The sequence below is a fragment of the Eurosta solidaginis genome, unplaced genomic scaffold, assembly GCF_040869045.1.
Source record: "Eurosta solidaginis isolate ZX-2024a unplaced genomic scaffold, ASM4086904v1 ctg00001019.1, whole genome shotgun sequence".
NCBI lineage: Eukaryota > Metazoa > Arthropoda > Insecta > Diptera > Tephritidae > Eurosta > Eurosta solidaginis.
Window position 1 is genome coordinate 151,366 of NW_027136912.1, and position 23,328 is coordinate 174,693.

Here is a 23,328-nt window from a genome sequence, read left to right on the forward strand (position 1 = left end):
GAGCTGTACGAGCTATACGCAGACGTCAACATAGTACAGCGAATTAAAACGCAGCGGCTGCGCTGGCTAGGCCATGTTATGCGAATGAATGATGATGCTCCGGCCAAGAAACTGTTTCTATTGGAACCCGCCTATGGAAGCAGAGGTAGAGGGCGGCCCCCACTCCGTTGGAAGGACCAGGTGGAAAACGATTTAAACTCCCTTGGTGTGACCAACTGGCGCCGGTTGGCGGAGCGAAGGAGCGACTGGCGCGCCTTGTTGGACGGCCATAACCGATTAGACGGTTAAGCGCCAATTAAGTAAGTAAGTAAGTAAGGTAACTTACTGCCTCCGATGACCCCTTGTATTTACCCCTGTGGGCTAGGGGAAAGAATATACCCATGGTAGGTATACCGGTCGTAAAAGGCGACCATAATACCATGGGTACCCAATCCATGAGTAAGGTGTTTTACTCGAAAGGTAGCAGGGTGGTCGCAGGTATCACCCTGTGGGACCCTAGACAAGGTCTTTAAAAACACTGCTATGGCTGGAGCAGGAGAAGCTTGTGTGATCTGATGCTCTGCATCGAACGATGCTTTGTACTCAGGTCTCACCTCCTGTCGTGGGATGGCCCCCTTGTGGGAGCATCACGGTGGCTGTGGTTTCAAATAAGAGTTCACTTTATGACACGCACTGAGTAGACTTGTTTTCCCTTGGGGCGTGCAAACCCAAGGGAATTCGGTCTCTTGCTTGTCACAGTATACCCAATTTCATTGAGAAGCTGACCCTGAGGGGCAGATGAAAGGTTGGTCACATCCCATAATTGTGGCAACCGGAGATGCCGGTAATATATGATGAAACACGGATGAAAGATGGTGAAAGAAGAAACGTATGTCTATCGTCAGCCGAAAAACAATCGATAATTGTACGAGTGGGCCGGTGCTCATCTCGTCTTTTGAGATGTTTGAGGCTGCTTTAGACTGCGTAGCGAATAGGAGGCGTTCGTAGAATGGATGGCCACATCCAAAAATGTGGCAGATTTAACGTTGTTAGATCACTGCAGTGTGGCGGGCTGCTAATACAAAGATATTGCTGGGGCGGGAAAGCCCCCCAACACAGGTCTATGGTTGAGAAGATTGACCACAGCCCTAAATTGTGGAATAAAACGGAGCGTAATTGAAGAATAATGAGGAAGGTTATACAACGAAGCGAGTTATTAGAAGTTGTATACCACAGTAGCAAATAACGATGAATATGTGGGCATATATAAAGTAGCAAATAATGCAGAACAAAGTTGCATAAAACTGAATAGAACGTTTAGCTGGGTTCAGTTGCAACATGATCTTAAACGCACAAGTACCTGTGACTAGCGAGATGTGTCTTGTTGCGCAAGTGGTTTAGTAACATGATTAGTGAAGATGTATCTTGCGAGTGTTTGTGTCGTAAGTACTTGTGAGCATCACTGTCTGTTGCCTTAACAACAGATAGTTTTATTCACAAGGAATTATATGACGCTCTCACTCTATGGAACATTTAAGTAGCTATTCATGCTTAAGGAAAGACACTTGCGCTGATAGATTACATCGGTATTTGGTTCACGGCGAACGGGCGTTTCTGATCATAACATGTCGTGCATAGCGTTGGGGGGAGGTGCCGCCCTCAAGCAATATCTGAGCAAAATCAGCTCCGTCGTTAACAATGTATTATACATTGTTGTAACACTGCAGGACAGAAAAGGTTGGTCACATTCCTAAATTGCGACAAAACACAAATCTCGATCTGATTGACCTTACAATCAGATACCCGAGATTATAAAATCAATGAAAGAGGGAAACTGAGGCAAGCACGGAACTCCCGTTGGAGTTGCCGTGCAACCGGGTGCCATTACCCGAAAATGGAAGAGGAGGATGGATAGTCCTCCTCGGCCAAACCAAGGCTGGTGGACTTGAACACCCCAGCTCACCGATTGGTACCAACTTGTTGGCCCGAAGATCAACGGACATTGAACTGCGTTTTACACCGGAGGTGGATCTACGAAGACAGGGACTCCTGTTACGAAGACAGGGACTCCTGTAAGCACTTATCGACCCCTTGTATTTAAACACCAGAGAACTGCAATCAATTTTAGTCAGAAAAGTTTTTTGAAGTTAGATGGGCAAGCAAATCAGCAACAGCAATAAACTAAAAAAATAACAAAAGCGAAAAAAATTTTCGGAAATAATTGCAACAGCTAGAGAACCAATCAATGAAACACAAAAGAAAAAACAACAACAAATACCCGAAGCAGAAAAAGTCTCGTAAAATATTTGTTTAGTTGCGCGTGCTTAGACGTTGGTCAACAGTGCGTATACGTAACATTGTTGTTAGTGCGATACCGAAAACCGGCTAAATAGATGGTTAATGTATGGATAGTTGGAGAAATGTGAGGTGTGGTGCAAAGCCAAGTGTTGGTGGCTGCATTGGTGAGTAAGTTTGGTATCAAATTGATGACTATGTAACAGCAGGAAGAAGCAGTGGAAGGTAGAGCATGAAATTGAAGGATAAAAGGGGCAGAAAAAGGAAAAAAATGTATTGGTGTTTCACAAGAGAAGCCGGCAATAGAAAAATAGCAAGAGATAACCATTGAATATGTGTCTGTGTGCGTGCGGCAGGATGTATCTACAAACAGAAATTTCAGTGTAATGCGCCACAGTTGCGTGCCTCTAAGCGTTGATGATGCCTGGGATTTAGTGGCTAAGTTTTGTTCAGAAGAATTTCACAGCCAACACAGTGAGTAGTAGCAGAAAAGTTAGTGCTGCGTTGTTAGCCTTAGTATATATCTATGTTTTTTATACGTATATACATATATTTATTTGGTGGGTAGCAGCTATTGAGGCATGTTGGCTTACCCTTAACTGAGTTGTTAGGGCAACAAGTTGCTTAACTTCAATTTACATAATCACCTTTCGTGAATACTCGCACATAGTAAAGAGTTGGCGTGTTATGTAAATATTTATGTATGTATAAGTATGTGTGGCTGGAAGGCGTGTAAGTGAAAAATTGTGTAAATTTGGTTGTTGTTAGTTTTAAATTGTTTAAATACTCAATCGAAATAATTTGTAATGCTCTGATTAAGAAAACATTCTGGTTATAGTCTAGACATATCTAGGGTAAACACAGTTTAGGGACGAATAAAGAAATAGAACTATGCAGAAGAGCCAGAAAACTGCACTTACACTTCGATCGCGAAGCTCGTATTGCCTGGCTTCGTAACTGGTACCAAGAGATCAAATGGGTGGTGAAAACTTTTTCTAGGTTTTTGTTTAAGTGACTTAAGCTATGAGCATTTTTCTTTCGTTTGTTTCATTAGCCATTGAGTGCGCTTGTAATTCTCAACTGGTTAGTGAGATATTCTAAAGACATAGCTTAAAAATTATATATGCCAAAGCGGGGGGTTCTTCAAAGCAAAATGAGGTGGCTCAACCCGCAACAAAATACTTTAGCGCCTCTAGTGCTCGCCCCCAATGAATACGTACATAGTGTAACAAGTGCATAGCGACTTCTCTCTCTAAAATAACACACAGTCCACTTAAATAAAAAATAATATTATTATAACAAAAAAAAAAGAAAAACTACTCGCCCGTCGAATCGCCAAAGCTTAGACATGGTCCTTCGCCGAGCCCAGATGCTACATTCACTGTCGTGCTACATCTCTCAAGCAGAGCTGCCGTGGAATGCCTTTAAATAATATTCCATAAATACGTTAGACTGAATAATGTGCCCAACTCTTATAGAACAGCTGGTATCGTTTTCTTATCAGAAGCGGAGAAGGTCAGTCAGATGTTGCCAAAGACTACAGAATCATTAGCTTAACATCGTTTCTGCACAAAGAGGCTGATTTGAGAGTCTGGTCTTATTTTCTAACACGTACAAGCTCCAGAATTTGACTGGACCTGATCCAGGATGAGTAACCCTGTATGAGAAACCTTGCGAAAAATATATATGTATCATTATAGACAATAAGCTGTCGAGGAGCTTTACGTGGAAGGGAGAGATACAATAATGCCTCAATAGCACTTTATGCATGTAAAGGAATGCTACGGTGTACGTGGGGCATATCGCCGTATCTCCTTGGGCACTTTAAGCGACCTTTAGCCTTTCTTATACCATGAAGCCCGTGTTAACTGGATGGCCACACGAAGGAACCACTTCAAAAAAACTAGACTGCCACCAATAATGGCAGCTCTGAAAATTACCTCGATGGCTACACTGTATGCTATTCCGCACACCCCACCTGCAGAACTGAAGTTAACAACTGCAACGAGACTCAATGACTCGAGGATACTTGTTTGCATGCCATATGGCCAGAGAACTGTAGGGTTATAAAGTAATGGAATAAGTACGGTCTGCGGTATACTGTGCTGGTCTGGAAACAAACAGATACTGTAGTTCTTCTCTGCAGGAAAATAGCTTAAGTTGCAGGCACTACAACTTGTATAAAGCCAAGCCTCAATTAAGGTAATAATCTCACATAGCACAATATTTAAAAGTGTATAAGAGATAAGCAATCCCAAGAAAGAATCGTGATTGGACGACATATAGACTTTTATTAAGAACCCGGACATAAAGAAATATATGAAAACAAGTGAGGAAGGCTAAGTTCGGGTGTAACCGAACGTTACATACTCAGCTGCCAAATTAAATCTTGCAAAACTTTTAAATTACCTTCTTTTAGAAGTGGGCGGTGCCACACCCAATGTCCAAAATTTTACTAATTATCTTATATTTATACCGTTTAGATGGTTAAGTGCCAATTAAGTAAGTAAGTAAGTAAGTTATCGTGTTTACGGACGGACGGACGGACGGACATGGCTAAATGGATTTCTTTTTTCGCCCAGATCATTTTGATATATAGAAGTCTGTATCCATCTCGATTGGTTTATGCAGTTACGGGGTACCGTTAATATACTCTGTGAGCTCTACTCATCTGAGTATAAAAAAGCGTGTGAGATGGCTAAAATGGCATGCCGATTACCAAGAGTTTCACATGATCTACCAAACAGGAAAGGAGTGGAACAAGCGCGGGACTGCAAAAGTTCGAAGATCTTGTTCACACCTTACGATCTCATACTAACAAATTTATTCCTATCACTAAAACGAGAGGACTGTAGGCTCATGATGGATACTCCACCTTGAAAACCCCTTTTGGCGTCACATTTTTTAAATTAAGCCCAGTCAGTTAAATTTAAGATTGGAAAGCCTGTGCCCGCCAGGCTATGATACCTACTGTAAGGAGTGGCACAGCTATCAAATCTAGAAGCGGCAAGTACCATAGATCCTTGAAAGCTTTCAAAAACAAGGACCTATTTTAAAACACAGGTTCCGGATTTTTATGGAGTTTTTCAGGTTGGAGCTTCAGAAAAATCTATGTGAGGTCCTCACGGGTCTGGCAAGTTCAACGCAATCTTAATGTTGCTTTGCTTTGGGGGCCGCTGACTTATCTTTAAGCTTTTTAGTGAACGGATATTTTTGTATTTCTGGCAAATCAAATTCCATTCAATCATTGACCACTTTTCGCTTTTGTTTTTGTTTTTCAGAACAATACAGCTGGCATCAATTTTAAAAGCGAAGCACGCGAACCAACCGAAAACCGCGTTAGCCAACAAAAGAAAACGCCAAAATAGCTAAAAAAGGAAGCACAAGCCACGCAAATGAACTAAATTAAATATTTTTGCACAAACTTTCTATACAAATTGAAAATGAAAACACGAGAAAAAGTGAATATGCCATCAAGGAAAAAAATTAAAAAATCGGTAGTCAAAAATAAAACGAAGATTAGAAAAACACATACAAAAAGTTAAAAAAAAATTATAATTATAACAAAGAGGAAGGAAACCATGATTCAATCATGCAAGAGCCCATCAATAACAAAAAGCTAATACAATAACGAAGGCTAAACAAATCTGAAACAGAAAATTGTAATTAAGTAAATATTAGTCTTGTGAGTAAGAAAAAAGGCAAAATTAATGAGCTTCGATAGAATCGAAAAAAAATGCAGCATACAAAACGAAAGATAAGATTGACAGAGGAAGAGGAAGTAATTAACAAAACCGTAAAAGTAATCATAATTAAATCCAAAACAGGGGTGGTATTCTATTTTGTTGGGTGGAGGAAAACTTTTCAGTAGAACGCGGTAATTAATTTATTTTTGGTGGAGATATCCATTGCCTTGATTGGGTACTACCTAAGCCTTCGAAAAAAACTACCTCATAATTGTATAGTCTGTAGGATTTGGCTATCTGTAGATTAAATAAATAAATGAACTAAAAATAATACAAATAATTTACATAATTAAGATATTAAGTACATGAGATAGTTCAAAATAATCATAATAATTTTTATTATATTAAATAATGTAGCACAGCAAAATCTTTGCCAAACAAACATAAATCAACTAAAAATAATGACATAACTAGCAGCACTTATTTGAATAGATATAATCTTATATTTAACAAAATTAAATTTAAAAATCATGTATTTTCTTAAAACATAACACGTAAAAGGAATTATAGAACCAAGAAATCAAATATTTGATTGAAAATAATGGCACAGTTAAAAACGACGAGATTGAATATATTTTTGACTTATTTTTAATGGCAACCAATCATATTTGATGATTATTTGATAGTTATTTGTTTTAAGATTATTTTTGTTTAAATTTTTCATACCAAATCATACAAATATAAATAAACTAAAAATAATCACAGAACTAGCAGCAGTTATTTGAATAAGTATAATCTTATAATTAACAACAAGAAATTAAAAAATCATTTATTTTCTATAACACCTAAAAGCATGTCTAGAAACAAGAAATCAAATACTTTATTTAAAAAAATTTTATTTTTCATTATTTTTAACGGCAAGCAATCATTTTTGATTATTATTTGAGAGTTATTAGTTTCAAGATCATTTTTGATTAAATTTAGTTAGAGATTATTTTTATTATTTTAATGGCAAATAAAAATGATTTTTGTTCTGATTATTCATTTTATTTTGCTAGGTTATCTTATTCCAATAAAATCATGAAGATTAGGAGCCGTGAATGCAATGTGCGATAAATGAAACAAAAGCAGCCTTAAAAATAATTAATGAATAACAGACTATAAATAAAAAAAGTACTTAAAAAAAACAACGAAGCCAACCAAAATCATGAAAATTTGGAAAGTAAAAAACTAAAGAAGAAGAAGATCCACATAAAATCAAAAAAAAAAAGAAAAAAAAAACAAAGACAATTTTCAGGAAGACAAAAAAGCGAGTACAGGAAAGCACACAATGAACTGAAAGAGCACACAAAAAACAAGAAATTTCCGAACTCAAAAAAGTTGTTACGAACGTAAAAAAAGTGAAAGCGAAGCGGAACGTGCGAAAACAATACCGACACCAAACAAAGTGAAAGGAAAAATTTCAAACTCAATGAACGAGAAATTATCACAGCCACAACCAGCAGTCGCAAACATTGAACAATTGCAGCAACAAGAACAACAAACGCACGCGTACGCGACCATTGACCATGCAGATTATCACTATGAACCAATGTTCACAGCACCAACAACAACAATATACAAACATGAGCAGAACAATGTTAATAATGAGAAAGCAAACGGAAACGGCGAATATGAGGAAGGTAGTCACGTTGAATTGGATGCAGGCGGCGAAAGAATCGACGCTGGTGGAGAATGTGTTGGAATTATGGACAGTAATGAATTGTATCGCTATGCATCAGTAGCTAGTTTAGGTGGCGCTGGTTGTGGTGGTGGTGTTAGTGCAACTGGCGGCACAACAGTGTTACCAATCGAAAATTATATGTCAAATGCTGCAACGGGCTTCCCTTCCCTTCCTGCGCATGCACCACTCACACAAGCCACAAAAACCATTCTAAAAATTAGTAGCAATGGCAGTGGTAGAAGCAGCATTAAAGGAAGCAACATGAATAGTCCACATAAGCAGCAATTGTGTGTGCCACAGCGTGACAACTTTTGCGGTTGCTTTAGTTGTTGTGAGAGTGGTGGTGGTGGTGCTGGTACACAATCGCTGACTCTTTGGCCTGCATTGTTTGCCAATTTGGGTATTTGTACGCTGCTGCTTGGCTATCTATTCATTGGTGAGTACACATTTCATGGCATTTTTATTTTCTATTGCGTCTTTATTATAAGGCTTTATCGATTCGCGAATTTTCCTCTGCAGGTGGAATACGTGCGTGGTGCTTAAAAGATTTCCGGATGGGATTATGCGAATGTAGTTTAAACTTTTACAAATCAATAGATCTTAGCTTTGTTTATTCATTTATTAAGGTTGTACTGTGAAACCGAAATAGAAGTAGAACAATTTAAGACTTCCCCTATGGTAATTACCTACCTAGAAGAGATATTTTTTTGGCGGTTTCCAGATCGAATAGACTAAATAGTTTTTATGCAACTCTTAGCAGATTGCGTTAGGTTGAACTGGTTGGTAAATAAATATCTTATGAGGTGGGTATTCTGGAATGTTGAGATGGCTTCACGCACCCAATCTAGGGTCAAGCAGATGTCCCGCAAGCCTCCATTTAATAAAAAGAAAATATTGTGACGAATATTAGCATCACTGTGATGTAAGTAAATAATCACAACAACAAAAACAACAAGGAGCCACACTTATGTATATGTAAACATTAAAGCAAGCAGCCACAGTTATGTACAAGGCAACGAAGAATATTCCATACACATCACCAGCAGCTCGAAGCGAAGAGATTATTTCACACGCTCATATGCAGTCAGCAGATAAGAGCGAAGAAGAAGAAGGAGAAACAATCACACATTACGTTATCATCAGCTAAGTGCAGAAGTTGTTACTCATACATACACACGCATAAATAACCAATTATGAGATACAACTGTAGGCATCTTCGTGAAAAGTCTAGACCTAAGATGAAATATGCGAAAGAGGCAACAGAGAGTATAAAAGCAGCGCAAACTGAGGAATAATGAATCAGTTTGATTTAAACACGCATTAAGGCGATCGACAACAGTCGTAAGGCGACGGAGCGAACTCCATTGGTATAGCCAGAGAAATGAGCGTCGGCGATAGTGGGGTTTTAGGGATAAGGGTTGACTACCTTCCTGCAAAGATAATTTTAGCAGTGGCAGCTTCTCATAGAGTGGTTGCGCGGTCGTTAGCTGTAACAAGAATGCGAGGAATCGATTACTTGGGGATCACTGGCTTGATACCACCGTTGGAGGAGTTAAATGCGGAGTTGTAACAGCAGAGACTCCGAAGGTCGATCCATTGACTGAGGGGAAGCGTACCTTAATGACACCTAGGTAGCCCCTTTAGCTGTCGAACGGGTCTACGGATAAAGTCAGGGTTGAGGGGAAACGGTCGCGTGTCCATAAGGTGGAAAGCCCTTCCCGCTTAGCTTGGGCACGGACGAGATAGCATGAAGGCTTGAACCGTTGCCCTCGAAAGCGAATGCTAACAGCAAACCTATTTATTTTACCCGCAGTTCGAGTTGAGATATAAATTGCTTGCTTTGGCAACTCAGTAAATTTTGCTGTTTTGCGGTATGTTTTGCTATTGGTGCGCGACTGTGCGATGTTTGCAATGTGTACAGAGGAGGTGTCCCTTCGTTACAACCCCACATAGACTGAATGAGTCCAAAGTGTTACAAGCCCTTAAGTCGGCCGCTTTGCAGGCCCCAGTAGATGTATACTCGACCTTACGAGCGCAGAGCATGGACACATGCAGTTCCTTCCTGCAGCCTACGCTTCCTGCGTCTGCTGCGAAAAAAAAGCTCCTTACGTATGCTCATCATGAGGATTCAGCATTCTCTCTCTTCCGAGGTAAAAACAATTATTTGAGAGATATTTTAAAAATAACGAACTTTATTTAAGGCGTCAAAATTCTGAATAAACTTAACCTAAGAAAACTATATGGGCTATAAAGATCGCACTTTTGGCACTTTTGGAAAAGTGAGAATTGCCGCACTCCTTTAGATAACTTTTGACTAACTCAATAAGTCAAGTCACTTGGCTTAGACTAACATTCGCAAAAGCCTCTCCGACTTCAGAATACTCGACTCAACGGTTCACTCAATTTCGCTTCTGTCCACGTACATGTGACGGCTATCTTCGAGGACCAAGTGGCTTGCTGATGAGGTGGAATCACCAAATTACTTTATGCTTTATTGCCCAGCTTTGCCAGAACTAGGCGAAAGTACTTCGGTCGCGACTCACTTGGATCTCCCGAGGATTTATCCAAAGTAGAGATCGGTATCATTCGGAGCTTTATCGTTGCTACTCAACGATTCTCTAAGTAGCTAGATCTAAGTCACCGTTATTTTTGGTGTATGTGGTATCACAACGGACCTTCATGTTGTCCAAGTGAGCTGTCCTTATCAGGGCAGCTACCACCTAACCTAACCTAACCTAAGTAGCTTGCTATAATAATGTATAAGTACTGCTCCCAATATAGAATTGGGCTTGCGACCCGCGTCATGAAAACCAATAGCAATGAAGAAAAATAAAAGACCCTAGGTGGAAATTGATCATTACCTAAATGCCCCAATTCCTAAAGAGAGAGGTACTACTGCCCATATGGACGATGTCTTCGTAAATAAAAACGCTGGCATCTCCGTTCTACAAAAATATGACGCACCAGGAAAATAAGTGAGTAGACGGTGGTTTTGGCTTCTCTCCTTTGACCTTCATTGCAACTTCAAAGAGCGCAGCCTCGGCTTTGTTCTCAACGATCATGAGTTCCAACAGTACCTAGTCTAATAAGATCCCACATAAATTGACTGCATGAGTATTGAGGAAGGTTGCATATCTCTACAGCCTCCGGAGGATAGTTGCTGCTTTCACATGTGTTCAAATCCGTTAAGCCAGTTCTAAAAATACTTTGCTTGATTGGAGCCAGCTCGCCGAGCAACTTATTTTCTTTAACGATACACCAGCGCACCTGGCTGAGTTTGTTCTTCTCGAAAATTTGTTTGCCTAAATTCAAAAAGTGGGCCTTGCTCCGCTTTTCTTTCTCCAACCCATGCTCTTCTAATTTACTTTCTTTTCCTCTTCCTACAGCCACTCCCACGCACATTCACACTTCCGCTTCCACCCCACTTCCACATATACTCCCGCTCCCACTCTCACTACCACTCCAACTCACTTTCCCACTCAAACTCACATTCCCACTCCTACTTCCAATCCCTCAACTAGTCCCAATCCCACTCCTATTCCTTGTTCCTTGTCCACTCCCACTTTCACTCCTACCTCCCGCTCCCATTCCTACTCCCACTCTCACTCCCAATACTTTATAATAAAACACGTTCCTGGAATCACGCTCCTACTTCGCAGGCCAGCTCTTAAACCTCTTGTTATTGGGCTTCATGCATAAAAAGTAAACTTAAAGTCGATGTTTTAGCTAAAATGTGGCTCCTTTGTTGTTGCTCACTTTTTATGCTTGGGACCCATTGTTATATTTCTCAAATCAAATTACAATAAAACTTTTTTCCAAAAACTAAATTTAGTTTTTCTTCTTCCCTTCACAGGTTCATTTCTCTTCCTCACCATAGAAACATCCAGTGATGGAGGAAGCGCAGCGGGCGTTGTCAGTAATCCACATGCTTGGCCTTACGCGCAAAATGCATACATATCGACACAACAGCAACAACAACAACACAAAAACCAACCACATAAACTTACACCGCAACCCAGTTATACAAGAGTACAGCCATCAAAGTTATACAAATCCAATGAACCGTTACTGGATACAACAAACACAGGAGGAGTGCATCAACTACAAGTAGCACAAGCTTCTGATGAAGCAAAGCTAAAACCACACACTAGCAATAGTGATTTCCATGTGAACACGCCCCAAATAAAGTGGCAAGCAGATGAGAGAAGACTGAAATTTAATAGCACAGGAGAAGTAACGGAAGCTGGAGCAGCATCAGCCGCTATAACAGTTGCTAAGCAATTTGGGTTGATGTCGAAACCGGAAACGGAAACATACATTGACAACAGACATGCCAGCAAGTTTTGGTCTTCAAACATAGAAACTCATTCACAGCAAGCAGCACTGGAAGCACAAGCTTATGGAGGAGCTGCTTTTGGTGCCATTGGCAATGACATTAACGTTGCTGATATTAATGCTAATACTGAAACGGGTGCCGGTATTGCTATGGGAGTGGGTGGCGAGGATGATGATAATGCAGCTGCGTTGGCTGCTGGTGCATGGGGTGGTGAAAATGTGGCGCTACAGCGTACTGTGGAGAATATTTGGGATATAACGGTTTCATTGAACATACTCTACAAGGAAAATTGGACAAAGTGAGTTGTTAGCTTTAATGGAGTATTTTTGCAGGGCGTACATGCTTATAGGGTCTTGTATGAAGAAAAATGCTCCGTGACAAGAAAATAGAAAACTAAAGGGTGCGATTTTCTTTTGATAAGATAAAATATCTTTTGAAAAGGCCTTTACAATTCATGAATCAAAAGGAATGGCAAGCTTTCTTCGATCATATACGCATAGAAGCATATTTCCTTCTACGGGCTACGGTGCTCAGAATATTCTTGCGGAAGGCATACCTCTTACGATAGGGCGGTATAAGTCCACAGACCTAGAACGTGCGACGTGGTTATCGTTCCTGAGATAATGTCTTAAAGTTGCTGATTTCCGGAACGTACCAGATTAATATTCAGCAAAGAACCCTCATCATCGATACCGCTCCCCAAAAAATTCATTGAGTATTTTAATCAGCGAAGAAGAAGAAGAAAAGAAGAATAATTTTATTAAAAATAATAAGAAGAAAAAGAAAAAAGAGAAGAAGAAAAAGAAGAATAAGAAGAAAATTAAATTAGAAGAAAATTTAATTGAATTAAGAAGAGGAGGAAAAGAAAGAAGAAGAGAGAGTTATATAGGAAGAAGAGTAATAAAAAGAATCAGAGGGTGAAGAATAAGAGAAAGAAGTAGAAGACAAAGAACTTTGTAAATAAAGGAGATTCAAGCAAAGCTCAAACGGTTAGGTTAGCGCATGTACGTTTTTTCTAAGGGAGACAGCGGTTGACCAACATCTACTAGGATGTTGTTGCTGTTTTAGCAGTGCTTCGCCCCATCAAATAGGTGCGACCAATCATCAATGTCATCTAACGGGAGTCCAATGAAACTTGCTGTTTCAGCGGGGTGGACCATGTCATCCACTAGGATGTCGCAGTTTTATGTCAAGTAATCGACATGCCCTGTGGCCTTTATAAGCTCAGTCCAAAAGATAGGACGCAGCCGGTTCGACTAGATGAAAGACAAAGCTTGTTTTGAATAATGCCAAGCTTGAGATAAACTAACTGTAATTGGGTTTCAATCTAGGTCATCTAAGGCATTTGCTAACAGCGTCTAGATCAAGTGCTATAAAATTGAAATTAATACATTCGTGATTTGGGACTTATTTACTTACTAAATTGCCGCTTGACCGTTGAAACAGTCATGGCTGTCCAATAAGTTGTGCCAATGGCTCCTTTGTTGAGTTATCTGGCGTCAATTGGTCACACCAAGGGAATTTAAATCGTTTTAGACCTGGTCTTTTCAACAGATTGCGGACCGCCCTCTTCATCTGCTTCCATGGGCGGGTACCGATTTCTTAGCCGGAGCATCATCTTCAATTCGGATAAAATGGCATAGCCAGCGTAGATGCTGTGTTTTAATACGCCAGACTATGTAGTTATCTGCGCAAAGCTCTATAGCTCATCATTAAATCTTTTTCAGTACTTTTACTGGGAAGAGTTATTCTCAGTTTGATTTCAGGCCGATGATATCAGTATTATCCAACATACTTATCTGCAACTGCCGTCTTCTTCTTCTTCTTGTACCGATAAAGAACCCTAAGGTTTTTGGAACTGCTAGTGGTGTTGATGATATTTTCAAGGGCATCAAGTGGTTAATAATCAAAGCTTCCGCAACTCAATTGAAAACCTCCCTTACGCGAGGCGAATCCTGTTAGATATATGCATGCATCATATACATATTTAGCAGGCGAGGCTCCTGGTATCTCCAAGTTCCTCATGGAACTAGGGTAGGGGGAGCGGCATGGCCTAGCACGTTTAATATGGTCATATTAAATCGTTCCCGAAATGGTCGGGCTGGTATGTTAATGGTGATTGTTACCAGAACGTACCGGATCTATAACCCGCGAAGGACCATCAATATCAATAACAATTTACAAAACCTTCGGAGAGTGTCCTCATTGCGATAACAAAAACAACATAATCTTTTTTCGGATATTGATCTAGGGCGTGTCTGAAAAAAAGCACCATTAAGTTACCGTCTAGGCATTTGCCGCCGTGCGGATATTTAACACGACTCAATTCGGGGTGAGTGGCTTAATAAAAAGGTATTTAGTATGTGCTAGTGAAGAACACCATTTATTAAGGCCTTGAAGTGATCTAGAGTGCACTGCATTTCGACCAAGACTTTACATTGTCTTACACATTTTGCTTGAGGTCGAATGGAGTTTGGAGCCACTTCGCAGTTGTCAAACAATTCTTCTTCTTCTTTTCTTGACGTCTTAGTACGTAATGACGTTCCAACGGATTGGAACCCCAAAAGAAAATATTTTTATCTTAACTTTACCGTGTAATGAAAAAAACACACGCCCTTGAGGAGTGCACACCTTGCGTTCGTTGTGAAAAAAGATAAAATTTTTTCGCAGTAGCTTTACCAAGTATACCAAAGTTGTTCAAACTTCTACAATATCTTTCTACTTCAAGAAATAGAACCACAAAACTGGGTCCCTTTTTAATAATATTTGGCGACCGTCGTGGTGTGATGGTATCGTACTCTGCCTACCACACCGATGATACTGGGTTCACGCCCCGTGCAAAGCAACATCAAAATCTTAGAAACAAGTTTTTTGAATTAGAAGACAATTTTTCTAAGCAGAGCCGCCCCTCGGCAGTATTTGGCAAGCACTCCGAGTGTATTTTGTCATGAAAAGCTCTCAGTGAAAACTCATTCGCTTTGCAAATGCCGTTCGGAGTAGGCATAAAGCAAGTAGGTCCCGTCCCGCGAATTTATAGGAAAAAGAAACTCGGCCTAAAATCTCTTCGAAGGTTACACTTACACTTAGAGCATTTTTACTTACAGTTGTACAGGTAAGATGGATGTAGTTTACACCTCGCTTAGACGCCTACAATTATCTCAGCCTAAATACTTCTGGGTTCACGAACGAACACTTTTCCCCATGATGATGGGGGATGGGAAGGAGCGAGAAGGGTTAAGAGAAGAGAGAAACAAAATACGGTTAAAATATGAGTAGGCACGAAGGAATTGTGGAACGAAAAGTGCTTAATTCAAACAAAAAGAAGACTTAGGAATACTTGGGAATACCGAAACGGAGAGAAAACGAAGGGTGAGATATTGAAAATTAAGAAAAATATAGGTGAAAGAGGACACAAAAGTAAAGGAATTGAGTACATGGTAAAATCTAGAGGGATGGAAGCTGCGATGATGTGCAGTTGGCATAAATGCTTGAAGGGATAGTAAGAAAATTAAAGATGCGTAGAGAGTAAGACAGAGATAACACACGTCAAATTATTTAATTATTGACAATGGTAAATATGTACTTTGTTTACACCTAAAATGAGTGTTGCAATATACTCTCCTATAAGATTCCCTAACTAAATATATTTGCGTAAGCCCGAAACCAAAAATTACATTTACTGAGCACTTGAATTTAATTAAATTTGCTTCTTAGCAAATGTAATTCATTTAATTTCATTAAAATAAATTTTCTTCTTTCTAATACCTCCAACAATTACGCTGCCCTTAACTTACAATCTGAAATTTACTTCCTACTATCACAATTCATCTCCTACACACACACACATACACACACCCACACACATACCCACGGACCATAGATTGGCTGCCTTGGAGATTAATAAATTTCAAGATCAATTAGTCAAACGGCTTGCCATGGATTTGACGCTATCAACAGCAGGCACTGGTGCAGTGGCTGCAGCACCCGCTATAACCAATAATGCAAACTTGAGGCTACAACAACAACAAGATCTTTCACAACAGCCACCCTCGCAGCCTTACGATTATCACAGCATGAAATCGGCAATAAGTAAACATTATGGTAGTGATGCAGCAAATGCACAACAACAACAACAACGTGAACGTTATTGGCAATTACAAGCAGAACGACAACGTCAATGGCAATTGCAAAAGCAACAACAACAATTTGAATGGAATTTTGCCACATCGTTTCTATATTCGTTAACTGTTGTGACAACAGTGGGAAGTTTTAATGAAAAGTTTGTTTATTTTTTTTAATTTCCGGTCAAGAATAATAAAAGTGCAATGAAAGGCTTTAGAAACTTGATTATTTTGATTTAATTCGAATCGCGCTGAAGTTTGCTGGAAAGAGTGGAATGAATTTGCACTTCACTTCCCGCTTTGTCAGCTTAACATTTCTTTTACCTATCTCCTAGGCAGATTCAACTCCACGCTCCACATTGGCGGGTTTGTTTTTCCTCTGCATCTTCTTACGGGAGAAGCTGTGTGGAAAGAAATCATAAGCGTCTTTGGTAGGAAGTCATTGGTTCCCGCATTTATTTGCAAATTGCTTTATAGAGTATAAGAAAATAAATACTTGCCTCTATCATTTATATCGTCTCTCCACTCATCCCTCTCCAGCATCCGCACCTATGACCAGCCGCCGTTTGCTCCCCTCCACTTCCACCAGCCTCTTGCACTCGCCTGGCGTTGCCTCTGCAGTGTGGGGAATATAGGAGGATGCCTGAATAAATACCTTATTATGCTTCCGCTCGAAAGCCACGACTGTAATGTCGCCAGTAATGTAGTTAGGCAGCTGTTTCCTTTCCGTTATTGTAGCTGCCAATATTTTCACAAATACAAATTTCTTCCGATTGCGCGTAGTAAACGCCAAATTAGTGCGCGTTGAGCCCAGAAACCTTTCATCCCGTTGAGAGCCCAGGCTCCTGGATTAACGCTACGGTAAACGGACCCTGCTTAAGAGTTGGGAGAAGTTCGCTGGACGCCACTTTACTCTGTTGAGGGGTTATCTGTAAGACTTGCAACACCATTGGGCTGTTTGTCCCCCTCCAACAACCTCATACTCTTGCCTTTTTGGTTTAAGGTTTTCCAGGTCCTCTGCAACCTCTCACCATTCTAGCATGTTGGAATTGTTATTTTTGGGACTTCATCTCCTGAGTCGCAGATAAATTTTGCCTGTGCCCCAGGACATTTTCACAAGCTGCATTCACAACATATCCTCCATCTGATTGTTTATTCGGAAGTTATAGAGCTGACTTTCCTTCGTAGATCAAGATACACAAATCACAGCGTATTTTCCGTCTTCACCATGCATGCTATTCATCTTCCAGTATCATCTTGAGCTTTAAGCTTATGCTCCCTTTATTTTGTCACATCACCCATCCTCTCGAGTACAGCCGAAGTCTTAGTCTTACCTCCCGTTGGCACTGCCGAGTAAGCCGGAGTCTTAGCATTACCTTTCTTTGGCTTATCCTACTTTCACGTCCTCCCTCTAATTTGCAGCTTTACCTTCGAGTAAGTGTATCCCATCAATCCAACAGTTAAAACCTATTTGTCTCGTCTATGCAGCTCGCCTTCTGTTCAATGTTGCTTTTGCATTCTGAAGCTCAAAGTTGCTTCGTCCTCTTACTGGTTGCAATACCGAGTGTTTCTCGCAGCAAAACTCTTCAACTGCTTTACACAATGGTTTTTGTTATTGATATTAGAGAAAATTGTAAAGATTACAAACGGCGATGGCTACTAGGCCATGTTTCTGGATTTCACTTTTTCATCAGCTAGTTTTTCGGAAGCTGAGAATTGAAATCGAATCTCCAACATACATATCAGTGCAAAGGCAGATGCCTTTACCTACTTAGCCATATGAATGTCCCGTTGCTTGCTTTACAATTGGTCTCTAAGAATTTGCTTTTAGTTTCTATTCCTTTTATTCACCATTTAGGCACATACAACATACACTCTGTATGTAGTTTATGCCTTCGAAATACTTCTACCACCCAAGGGGCATATTCTAAATGCTCACCCTCCAGGTCTGTTTGGTCGACTCCTTCTCACAAGCGTTGGATAATTCTTAGTGCTGCATGGTACTGCGGGAGAGCTATCTTACTCCCTCTACTTTCGCTCTCCTAAGCCGCCGCTTTGCTGATAGCACTTTTGTTTTCCTTGGTTTGCGACTCCTTTCTCCCTCCTCTCATCTTTCGTATTAAGTTTTACAAGATCTTGAGTTGTTTATCTTGGTTGTACATGTACATGCACGACTCCACGGGCTCATCGGGCTATTATTGAATCAATAAATTCATGACAGGGATTTAATACTTTTTACCTTCCTCCGTTGCTTTCATTTCAGGTTATGGCACCATAACACCACGCACTACGCTAGGACGTATGGTCACTATTGTCTACGGAACATTTGGCATACCACTCACCTTGGTCTATCTATCAAGCATCGGCAGCATATTGGCCAAATTGGCAAGTGGTTTCTGCGAACATCTTTTGTGTTGTTGTTCTTGTCGTTCAACTATGAATAAACGGCACGCCATATTCGGTTTCAAGAGTCAACAAGTGTCTGACAAAAAGTGTAATTTTAAAATGCAACAACTACAAAGCCAACAACATCATCAGCAACTGCAGTCGGCGCAGCAACATCAACAACGCACAACAAAACCCGCACAATCCGCCCACTTACCCTACTGCTACGTACGCCCTCCAGCTGATGACTCGCTCAGCTATGGTGAGCACTCAGCTCCACCACTCCCATCACATTCATGCGGCACACGTGCCAACAGCATACCCACACTACGCTGTTCTTTGGCGCTGCCGCTTGCATTTTGCGTTATGTTGTTGTTGGCGTACATAGCATTTGGCTCGTTGGTCATAGTATTATTGGAACAATGGTCACTGTTTGATGGCATTTACTTTTGTTTCATGAGTCTAACCACGATTGGGTTTTGCGATCTTTTGCCAGGTGCATATGCTCATCAACCTACTACAGCAACCGGCTCAAGCTCTTCTACTTTGGTTGTGTGGTTTTGTTCGGCGTACATATTGAGCGGTTTAACGCTGACCTCAATGTGTGTGAATATATTGCATGATGAATTCTTGCAATATATGCGTGTTGTTGTGAAATTCAAGCAAATGACAACTGAGAAGAGTGCAGTAAAGGAACGTAGCTGCTACGGAGCACCGCCTTGACGATGCGGTGTTGAATGCGGACAGACGTTGACGCTAAGCTTGTTGTTCAGTCATAAATGTCTACGACTGATGACATTGCTGCTGCTGCGTGATGGGGTGAAGTTTCAACAACAACGAGTAGTAGATGAATACAGTGGTGTATGAGGATGTGTGCGTGAGAGATGTGTGTATCAATTGGGTTAAAAATGTGTGCCAAAGTGAGATCATATTTTAAAAGGTGAGTACTAAAACAACTCTGAAATTTTTTAACTAAATGAGGGCAGAAATAAGAAGACGATTAGCCTGACGACGACTAGAAGATCACTAATCAATTTTATAGATACTACGCCGACTTATATGAGTGGGCGAAACTCAGGAAGGTCTTTTCGAGAAATGCTGCTTTATTGGCGTTACTGGAGCGAATCTGAATCTAGTGAGCCTTTTCTTCAATGGATACGACCAGGCCGGTCAGTGCAGCATCTTCCCGGCGTAGGTCGGCGCTAAAACAGATGGTGTATATGGGTACTATCCAATGGTGTAAATGTTAAAGAATTTAATAATTACTTAGCTAGTGAGGGGCATATTAGCGCGCCAACTCTTCCACTGTGAGGTGTTGGTTTGTCAGGGATTTATTTGTCACACTCGCAGTGTCCTAAATATTTTATTACAAGAATGTCTGGGAACAGGAAGACTTTATGATTCCACTGGCTTCTTGCTCTTTGCTTTTGAACAGGTGTAGGTCGAGCTAACTAAGCAAGCGCAAGGCCGACGCCACCCCTTAGTGTCGTATTACTTTTCCCTATTTCTGTATTCCGAAAATACCAGATATGCAGAGAAGAAATTTGATGACACCATGCATCTTGAATCCGAGATATATTTTTTTTATCAATTTCGAGATCAATGTAGACTAAGGAATATTTGGGTTTTGCTTTCCAGCCTTAGCATTTGTGATGTTGTTGGTAGCGGGTGTTTAATCACGGTTCTGTTTACGTAAACACCCTATAAGCTGAGAGATGTGAGAAGAACTGAGAACAGTTTCCATAACCAATTGGTCCCATACCATTGTCTTATATCGAGGGGACTGAGTGCACACTATAAATATTCTGACCATACCCAGCCTTCCGACAACATATGCTTTCTTATTAGGGCACTGGCAAGGATAGCAGATGTAGGAAAATTGGGTTGAAGTAGGAAGCGATTGAGCATGATTAGCAATCGTGCCTTGCGCTCGTCAGGCTACGTCCCCAGCTATAAAGAGCGATACAGTTATAAGATCTAGAAGCAGAAAGTGACATGGATGCTAGAAAGCTTTTAATATTTGTCAAGAAGACGGAAGACGGTTTACAGTTTGGTCGTTAAGCACACTTTGGTAAAACTACGGACTAATTCAGTCTGTGTAAAGTCCGCACCGACCGGCCGGTTGAACCTGATCTAATCTTGCGTAAAGGCTTATGGTTGACCATGATTTGCCCACGCTAGCAAGTAAACTGCTGGTACTTAGATCCTCCTCTTATTTGGTCCATGCTTTTAAGCACACTCTGATATTGTACATAAAGTTATAGGGCAGCACGCTTCGGGAAAGTGAGATAACGAGGAGGTTGCGTAGATTTTATTTTAAATCTCGCTTATTTAATGCACTAAGCAGCAAACGAACTCTGTGTGATTTCCAAAATCAAGTTACGCTCTTGTTTTTGGAATAACAAAACCGGCTCTATTGAGATTAGTAAATGTATTGCGTCAAATCCCTGTAATAAATCCAAAAGATTTTAAGGTAGACTTTGAAGACCGGCCATAGATCTCGATGTCGGTTCCTCTTCGCAACATTTATAGAATTACACGCATATATATAGGGCAGAAAATTTCTATAGCTTACTTTAAGATCTATATTTTAAAGCTTTTATTAAAATTAAAATTTTCTATGTCTTTCTTCTTTCACTTCTTCAGCTATTCATTGTCACAAAAGAGACATTTATCTACGTTTGATTTATAATTATATTTGTTGATAATGTCAGATGGAGTAATTAACTTTAATTCGCACAAGGAACCGAGCATAAATTCTTATCATATGTCGTCCCTACTTATATTCGCCAGCCAAGCTACACGTCAGGTGAACTGATCAACGCCAAGTTGTTTTTGCTACTGGAAGTGTGACATATTTAATTGCACTGCCAGTATTTCAAAAGTCACATCAACGTGACTATAAATTTAATTTAATTTCAACATAAATTGAGAGAGGGCTTAAAACTTGCGCTGAGCTCCATTTCTTTTGGTGGTATTAAATTCATTACTTTGGCCTACTTTGTGCAACCTTAAAAAGCCGTGAAAGCAGCTGAACATGCTGCGAGGCAATGACTACTTATGATTTGTGCGAGTACGAGTGTGAGTGCGAGTGCTACTTGAGTGGCTCAGCGCAGCTCAATTTCGTGAAACTTTAGGAAACGTGACAGCAGCGCAACATGGCAGAACGTGAGTATCAACAGCAGCAGTGGCAGCACCTAATGCTCTTTTCATTGTTATTCATTGTTTTTATTGTAATGTAAAGTATGTATGTACACTCACGCGCATACCTATAGCATAGCGTTGAGAAAGACTAAGAACGAAAGCAACCAAACCACAGCAAGGCCAGTGTATGCGAAAGTTGACAGTTGCTTGACAGTAGACAGTGAACCTTGAGCTATAACAGTCGCTAAAATTGACAGCTGAGCTGGCATTGTCACGGTAGTTGTGGTTTCAGATAACGACTACTGAAAAATGTAAGAAGAGAGAAAGAGCGAGAAAATTTTATGAATATGCTGGTAAGGTGGTAGTGAGGATTATGATGCGGTTGCATTACACGCCGCTGTCATTTAAAACCTTCAATATTTAAATGATTATTTTAAATATGTAGCTATGTACGTCTACAAATATTTTAATGGGGTATTATTTATTAATTGATTTTTTAGTTTTTTTATTAAAGCAGGCACAAAATTGTACAATATTTCAAATAAGTGTGTTAATATGTAATTCTGGCAAAAAAAAAATATTCTTATTAAAATATCTAAAGTTGTGCAAATATATGTACAATAAAATTTCAAAAAAATGCAATATGCAAATTAAAATTACGCAAATAAAAAAAGAATAAATTAAAAAAAATTATTTTTGAGTTACTAAGCTGAATTATTTGTGACGAATACTAACAACACTAAGGGATACTATCATCTCTAAACCGATACTGAGCAGTGACTTGTATGCACATAACCAAATTAATCATTAATTCTACACGTATGTCCATACAAGCTGCGGAGAGCAATGCACAAACACATCCATATATCTGAGATACTCCCAAAAGTAGGCAATAATTTGTGCAAGTATCACTCACATATACAAGCGCATATGAGAAGCTATACACGCGCATCTGTAGTTATAATTTTATAGCTAGTAACTAAGTAAATTCTGGAAACGCCTAGAAGTATGGAACGAGGAAATCGAATTGTATAAAAGAGCGCAATCTGAGCAATCAGCATTGAGTTTGAGTTAAGCACACTATCTGTCGAGAAGTAGTAGTTATTGTGGAGTACTTGAATAAAGGCGATTTTGCATTATTGAATAGTGGAGTTATTTATTCAACAGTTTAGTGATTCGAACGTTTGTAGAAGGTTGCAAATAAGAGGAATTGCACTAAATTTGTTACATTATATTGAACATAGAGCTGAAGTCAAGGTAAGTATGAGAAATAAGAGCAATACATTTAAGATTGAATCACAAAAAAGACGTACTAATATGCCTCTTGATAGAAAGAGTAAAATTGCGCCCTCAACTTGTAATGCCGCTTTTATTAGCAACAAAAACATTCAGTAACATCACCACCATACATTAATAGAATTACTACTACATATTGTCCCACTTCAACAGCGATCAGCAATCTTATGATAATGCACAGACAATATGCAAGTGATCATTTGAAAGTATTTAAAACGCGCCATACTCGGCAACCGCAAGTGTCCAAACTTCTCAAAGTGTTTATAATGATTTATATTTAAATAAAAACAGTTTACATTACTTCTAATGTGTCCGAGCGTGAAATAACCTGGCTCCTACGCCCATTCTTCTCCCAGACCTAGG

At 39.8% G+C, this 23,328-nt stretch overlaps 1 protein-coding gene across 1 annotated transcript; it reads left to right on the forward strand.

The window, feature by feature from the left end:
- Positions 1-7,383: 7,383 nt before the first annotated feature.
- On the forward strand, positions 7,384-22,051 carry LOC137235771 (uncharacterized). Its single transcript, XM_067758617.1, has 5 exons — positions 7,384-8,119; positions 11,537-12,317; positions 15,900-16,285; positions 18,404-19,465; positions 21,172-22,051. The coding sequence occupies exons 1-4, from the start codon at positions 7,432-7,434 to the stop codon at positions 19,246-19,248; spliced, it is 2,700 nt and encodes an 899-aa protein (XP_067614718.1). The 5' UTR covers positions 7,384-7,431; the 3' UTR covers positions 19,249-19,465; positions 21,172-22,051.
- The last annotated feature ends 1,277 nt before the right edge of the window (positions 22,052-23,328 follow it).